Source organism: Orbicella faveolata, unplaced genomic scaffold (genome assembly GCF_042242905.1).
Source record: "Orbicella faveolata isolate gen_17 unplaced genomic scaffold, um_ofav_v1 contig_12, whole genome shotgun sequence".
Taxonomy (NCBI): Eukaryota; Metazoa; Cnidaria; class Anthozoa; order Scleractinia; family Merulinidae; genus Orbicella; species Orbicella faveolata.
Window position 1 is genome coordinate 34,230,240 of NW_028301539.1, and position 7,261 is coordinate 34,237,500.

Sequence of the window (7,261 nt, forward strand, 5' to 3'; positions counted from 1 at the left end):
GAAGTCCCGCTTCCGCCTCCGCCTCCGCCTCCGCCCTCGCCCTCCCAACATTTGAAGAGGAGAGAGAGCCTGGGGGCGAGGCTGCATTTGAAGGCCTGGAAGAGGAGGCAGTCTTGTAATTCCAGGCGCGTCCGGTTACAGTGGGGCACGGCGGATGAAAAAATAGCCTTTTTTCTAGTCACAGTATTTTTTCCTGTTCTTCACATCCACAGACGTTGCACCTCACATCACATATAGAACTATGTAGTCTCGACTCTGCTTCTGTGGCAAGATTGTGTGACAAGCAAAATTTGTACGTACGAGATTTGGTAACGATGTTCTCCAGCTGTTCTACTCTCTTTCATTTCTAGACTCCTACCTGACTAGAGATGGATACATCGGCGTGAAAACGTAAGAGGTTTGATCAAGGGAGTAAGCTGCAAAATGAATGGAAAATCAGAATAGAGACAAAAGTGTAAAGGTATTTTGGGAATGAGGAAGACTTCCTTCCTTTCGTCTCCACCTGTCTTCCGGAACACGGAAACTGGCAGAAGTCCAGGTGCGCTTCAAAAAACACAGCAATAAGACATCGTCGAACTATTATTTTTGGGCTCGTCCCCTAAAACTTGTTGGTCACGTGTCTTGTTGTGATGCTTGATCACGTGGTCAGATTAAAGGCGGCCATCTTGATTTTCCGTGTTGGCGAAAGAGGCATTTCGAACCCCTTGTTTACTTTAATTTGCCATTGCTTATCAAGGGTTTTTGGCCTCTTATTTGCAAAAATGTCTGTAGTTGATAAGTTGGACGCCGCAAGACACTCAATAACGGGCTCTTATGTGGCCAAAGTGGTTTGCAAAGCTTCTAGTCGCGAAGTTATGGGACCAAAAAGGAAGCACTTAGATTGTAAGTTAACTGACTGGAAAGAAAAGCCTCTGAGATATTGTTTGGCGGAGTTAATGATCCTCTCGTCGATTTATTTTGCTCTCCAGATCTCACATCGTGCACACACCATGACAATGTGTCTATACCGAACTTGGCGGATTTAATTTTCGAGCGGTGTACAAATTCAAGCTGGGTTGTAGTTTTCAAAGCTGAGAGCACTTTCCATCACTTGATGTCCTACGGAAATGAGGTGAGTGTTGTCATGTTCGTGGCTGGGTATTTTCACTGTTCTAGTGGCCCTACATCTCTAATTAGCCACCTGCCTGGGGATGTACCAGTTTTGCAAGGGATCGAGTGAAATTTGTGTTTGTACCAGTATCCAATGTCACCTTCTAAAACAGACTGGCTTGGGTGTTGTTATCTTGTATAAACATGTCAGCATTATAATTTGTCAAGAGTTCGATAAATAACGTAAAATTGAATTTGTTAGCCATTGATATGCCGATTTTTTTTGTCGAGTCAAGCTTGTAACTTTAGTTTACAAGATGTATTTAAGCGAGATGACGACTTCATCGAGAAAATTAAATGATAGGTGTCCGTATGATTTCGCTTTTCGGTAGTTGAAGTTTTAGCTTGTCATACGAAATATCGTATAGCGTTAAATAGCCTGTTTGCGATATATTGTCAGTTTTAGGTACGATCATTGTTTTAAATAGGCAGGAAAGAAGTTGACTTTATTTGTCATACGCTCAGTAAGATGGAAGAGTTTGTATGTGTTTCCATCTTCTAAAATACGTGCACAGCACAATAGCAATTACGGTCAGTTCTCGATGATCGTTTCGCAAATGTTACAAGTTTATCGATCATCCACTTCGTTGCTTTCAAACCAACTTTTAAGTCAGTTTGACCTTGTGTTGGTTTTCTTGGATCATGATCAGTGTATATCATCCTTTTGACGAAAGTTTATCGCCTTTTTTCCATGAAAAATTCCGAAATACGCACCTGTATTGGTATCACCTCCCGTACATAATTAACATACATCTCACTGCATGGACGTCCGGCCTCTATTAATGACATTAATTCAACACCTAAAGGTGTCGTAAAACCCATGTTATGATGTATGTAGTGGATATTTTCTGAATAAGAAACATTTTGGATTTTTTTTTTAAATGTATGTGACAGGTTTTTTTGCCTCATGGAATCTACATGAGATCCTGATATGGAAATCAAAAATAGAAATTGGCCATCACTTTATCTTCGTCACATTTCAGCTGTCTGAAACAGAACATTCACACATTCAGAAAATGGGTGAGGTGGAGACCTGGGACTAGCAGGCTGTGACGATAGGTCAGCATATCTTTTGGGAATTGCCGCAATTTTAAAGGAGCAGATCACTTCAAAAAATGAATATTTTTTGTCAACACTAATAAAAACCTTGCACTAAGTTTAGCCACTCACCGAAGTGTCAGCCTCTAAAGTGCAGGTTTTCCTTATGAAATTCGTCTCAAAGGAAGCCCAAAATTCGAATATCATTGTTGCCATTTTAAACAGTACTCAGCCACCAGGCCGTGTTTTGTGACGTCATTCTGTCTGAGAGATTTTGTCCAAATGGATTCTGAAAAGCCTTTTAACTACCACTCTGGGTTATGGCTGCCCTTGAGCCATATTATTTTGAGCCAAACATGCTCCAAACTCCGAAAGGATAGCATTGAAGATAGTTAAGTGAATAATTGTGGGGAAAAATAGATTTTGCTGACCTTGTGAGGGATGCCAAGTCAGTGGGCAGGTTTTTCTCCTTCCCGCCAATTTTGAGTGAGACGGAATGATGCCATGTAAACATGGCCTGGCTACCAAGACAGTTTAAAAATGGCGGCCTCTGAAGTCGCTTCTTCCGTGACAAATTTCTTCGAGATAGCGAGCATTTCAGAGGCTGAAACTCAGGTGAGTGGAAAAGCTGAATGTTTACTTGCTATAGACAAAGACAAAAAAAGTAAGCTTTTTGGAGTGACCTCCTTAAACCAAAATTGAACTAAGCGAGTGTGTCTAATTTCTGTTATATTTTTCTTACATTTTTTGTTTTTGTTTTTATTTGATTCAAAAGATACATTGATATTCTGAATCATTCTTGAAAAGTTCTTGAATAGTCCTTGAGAAAAAGGTCTTATGTCTTCATGAACCATGCTGTAGTGACTCAAGATAGCCTAATATTATTGACTTAAATTCTTTTAAAAAGGCTTTCTCACCACCACCTACACATACATGTTAACCACTTGTAATCACAATGCTCTCTCTAGTAACACAGATCACAGTTGGATTGTAACGTGAAATAATACAACCAAGTTAAGCTTGTATCATCTGCATTGTACATGTATGTTACCAGACAGGTTGGTTAAGTGAAGCACATTTAACATCACAGTGAGTTTTTTTAAAGCTGACATTTTAAGTGTTATTGTTTCTTCGGCTATTGTTGTTGAAATTTCAGCTCTCTATGACAGTTACAGTACTTTATGTTTATCAACATCAACTGATACATGTAATGTAAATTAGCTGTAAGCATAACAGCACTGAAGACTTTCTATTCTGTTGTGTTGTGTAGAGATTTATACAGTACATGGCATCAAGAACATCAAACTTCAGTCTTGGCAACTTTCTCGACAAAAGTGGTGTTCAAGGTATGTACATGTACATGAGATCTATAGACGTCTGGGCTAGTCCATTAACACTGACCAGCTGTTATTGGAAACCCCTTAAAATATGTTTAAAGAACATTAGGTTTAGGTATTGCCTCATTTGTTTTCACTCTGTTATTGTTTGGATCATTGCCTGTGTTCAAAGTTTTACTGTTGTTTCAAGGTTATGACATGTCAACATTTGTGAGGAGATATGGAAAATATTTGAATGAGAAGGCTTCCTCGTACACAGAAATGGGATATGACTTCTGCCGACTCAAAAGAGGGTAAGCTACATTTGTTTACAACATGGCCATCTTTATGTAAATCCATTTTCAGAAGCAGTAGTCAAGTTTTCAAGTACAAGGCGTTGCTGATTTTGCCATCTTTTTCTAAAGAATCAGATGAATAACATAGAGAGTAGTCGGCTGGGACCATCAAGTACTGAATAGATGGTGATTTCTGCCAGCAGCTGGCTGCTTGGTGAATATATAATTATGTGCAAGTGTGGCAGACTGTTCTTGACAATCAACTTTAGTAAGCTTCAAATACTGCGTCCCTGGCTCAAACAAATTTCCATAGCAGTATATTGTTATTTATTTTTGTACTTCCAGGAAGGAGGAGGGTGTTTTAAGAACCATGGATGCTCCTAAAGTGAGTTCCTTTTAAAGCAGTTCTGTAAACAGAGTCACTGGTAATACCTGTACACTGTTACAGCTATATCAACAACAACAACTTTGTTTATCATTTAACTCTAAGATATTAGCTTTATGTACATGAAGCTACTCTTAAATTTGGATTTTAAATAAAGTTTATGGATGTAGGTAACACCATCTCAGTACAAACTGTCATGGCAGTTATAGTATATTTAAGTTCAGGACAGGTTGTTAATTAAACAGTAAGGTAACTCTTGCAATAATTTGTTTTTAATAAGACTGGAGGTTAAATGGACTGTCAGATTTTTGAATTAGCTTCCAGTCTTGTTATGTCTAATTGTAGGGCAGGAGAAGTGAAGGAAGAATTTACAAAATCATGTGAATATAAATCCTCAAAAAATGACAAGAATTCATACTCTAGCTGTTGTGTTTTGCATTCATCCATTTGATTCATCAAAATTCAAATCTGCTGTAATTTTTGAGATGCATATATGATAATTTTTGCTGCATCTCAATGATACATGTGCAGGTATGTGGCCATGTCAAAATCAATTTTTATTACTTTAAATAGTCTCTAACAAATTTGTTTGATCCAGCACTCCATCAGTGTAACTTTGTTCCTCTTTCTGTTTTTAAACAGCTCCTCAAAGCTCTCCCAGTCCTTCAGCAACAGATTGATGCCTTGCTTGAAGTGGATGTATGTGATCTCTTTAATGGTGTTTGACATTCTTTCATGAGGTGTCTCTTTCTCAAGTATTGCTACTTGACATTGTCTTGTTCCTTGTGTACCATTTCTTGACAAGGAAATTTGGTCTATACTCAATCTTTTTAAAGAACTAGGAATAGTATATTTTTTGCTAGGCTTACATGTGCAACAATGGAAAGAAAGAAGAAATAAATAAAATGACCATTAAGTTCCTGGGAAAGCCTAGCTACAAAGTAAAAGCCACCACATTAGTAATATCAGGACTGTGCTCTTGAAGCACCTGGGTGCCACAGGTGTCTAGCTTTGACTTTGGGCGACTGGAAAAACTCATTTTTTCATATAAGCTTAAGTGCTGGGCACCCAGAATTTCGTGGTTCGGAACCTTTGGGCTCCTCAAAATTTTTCTTAGACCACAGCCTTGAATATACAAATGGTGTGTGAAATTATCCACAATAAAAATGGGCAGTGCAGATCTGTAGACTTCCATCTACATTATAATTGCCATCTTTGATCTGTATCAATTCTGTAACATGAAGGTATTTAAAATTCTTCTTAAAAACTTGAGTGGCTTTTTTAAGACTCATCTGCATTATATTTTCAGATTAAATCAAGCGAATTGACTAATGGTGTGATAAACAGTGTATTTGTACTCTTATTCAAGGTATTTAATGCATACATGTTATAATATTTACCAAATCTTGAATATCCTGTGGGTTGAGAAAATATCATAATGTGTCAGTGGTGAACAGATCAATTATTTGCCAAACCCAAGGGCTGAGGCAAATATCTAACAAGACGCTGACATATCGCAATATTTTATGATAACCGAGTTCAATAAGCGACTAGTTTGTTTTCTAAATTTAAATCACTCTCTGACAGCACAGGGAAGCCAACTGCCATTTTTAACACAAAAGTATGAGCAGAATATTATATGTGGCAATACATTTGAGCAGATCATTATTTGTAGGCAGTTGTTACTGTATTTGCAGGTCACATGGTGGGCTCTTGGCCAATGAAAATGAAGAAAAAATACATCAAATGATAACTTATTTTAAGAGCATTTTATTTTTCCAACATTGTTGTTTTTGATAGTTTTATTTCCACAGAAAATATTACTAGTTATAATCTATCAAATATTTCCGCGCACGCACGAGTGGTCTAAACGCGTCACGTGACCAGATATTCCCCAATTTTCAAAACTGTGCGTGTTGCGAAAAATATTTGAAGGATAATAAACACAATAGCCGCCATTTACTAAATAAACAATAGCCTCCATTTGACTTTGAAAATGTGCTTGGATATTTGTCCTTGGACATTATCTGCTCCATGAAGCTAACAGTTTCCCGCGAGCTACGCTCTCAGAAAACTGTTTGCTTCTTGGAACAGATAGTGGCCGCCGATAAATATCCTAGCATATTTTCTCATCAAATGGAGGCTATTGTTTATTTAGTACATGTTTTTGCTGTCTATAATTACATGTAAATTACTAATTGTTTTCATTGTTCTTTCACCCCTTTTAGGACCTAATCAGATTATTTGCCTGCTATAATGATGGAATAATAAATTTGCTTGGTGAGTAGTCTCTTCCTGTTTTTAAAATAAAATTAATGTACAGTACAGGATCCGTGGGTATTCCATGAACAATACAGATTACTTGAAATAAAAAATACCTCTTTTTACTGCATTGGACTTGGAGCAAAAGCTGGTGGGGTCCTTCTCAATACTCTGCTTGTTACAAGGGCATCCTGCTACATGTACAAAGTAATTTTTGTTTTGTTGTTTTGTTTTGTTCTGTTTTTTTGCAACAGAGAAATACTTTGACATGAACAAGAAGAACTGCAAGGAGGGCCTGGACATCTATAAGAAATTTATTACCCGAATGGACAGAGTATCTGATTTTTTGAAAGTTGCTGAAGATGTTGGTTTTGACAAAGATGATATCCCGGACCTAAGTAAGGTAATGAGACCACGATTATTGTTTATGTGCCTTGTCTTCTGAATTTTATGATACAAAGAGCTAAGTTTGGAAGTGGTGAAAGTAATGTTATTTCATTTTGTGCGTGCAACTATCTATAAATTAGAAACTTAACGTAAAATAAAGAGTCTTTTTATGGCCTATGCTTCACTTGGAGTGAAGGACCTAAGTAAGTAAGTAAGTAAGTTAGTAAGTAATGTAAAATAAGCAGGAAATTTTAATGGGTAGTTTAAAACTTTGTTTTTTTCTCTCTCAAGGCACCTAACAGCCTCTTGGATGCCCTAGAAAACCACATGCAATCACTGGAGAAAGGAAAGACTACAACCAATCCACCAGCATCGAAGTAAGTGCATCCTGTAAGTGGTAACAGTAGTCTTTCCACTAGATTTTGTTC

At 37.5% G+C, this 7,261-nt stretch overlaps 1 protein-coding gene across 2 annotated transcripts in view; it reads left to right on the forward strand.

The window, feature by feature from the left end:
- Positions 1-646: 646 nt before the first annotated feature.
- Positions 647-7,261, forward strand: part of LOC110067792 (phosphatidylinositol-binding clathrin assembly protein LAP-like) — a 16,026-nt gene continuing 9,411 nt past the window's right edge. For both annotated transcript variants that reach the window (XM_089283417.1, XM_089283418.1), the window contains exons 1-10: positions 647-882; positions 969-1,111; positions 3,458-3,533; positions 3,715-3,817; positions 4,145-4,184; positions 4,827-4,883; positions 5,494-5,553; positions 6,413-6,464; positions 6,701-6,849; positions 7,125-7,210. In XM_089283417.1, the coding sequence (XP_089139543.1) occupies positions 762-882; positions 969-1,111; positions 3,458-3,533; positions 3,715-3,817; positions 4,145-4,184; positions 4,827-4,883; positions 5,494-5,553; positions 6,413-6,464; positions 6,701-6,849; positions 7,125-7,210 (887 nt within the window). In that variant the 5' untranslated portion in view covers positions 647-761. The remainder of the gene's footprint in view (positions 883-968; positions 1,112-3,457; positions 3,534-3,714; positions 3,818-4,144; positions 4,185-4,826; positions 4,884-5,493; positions 5,554-6,412; positions 6,465-6,700; positions 6,850-7,124; positions 7,211-7,261) is intronic.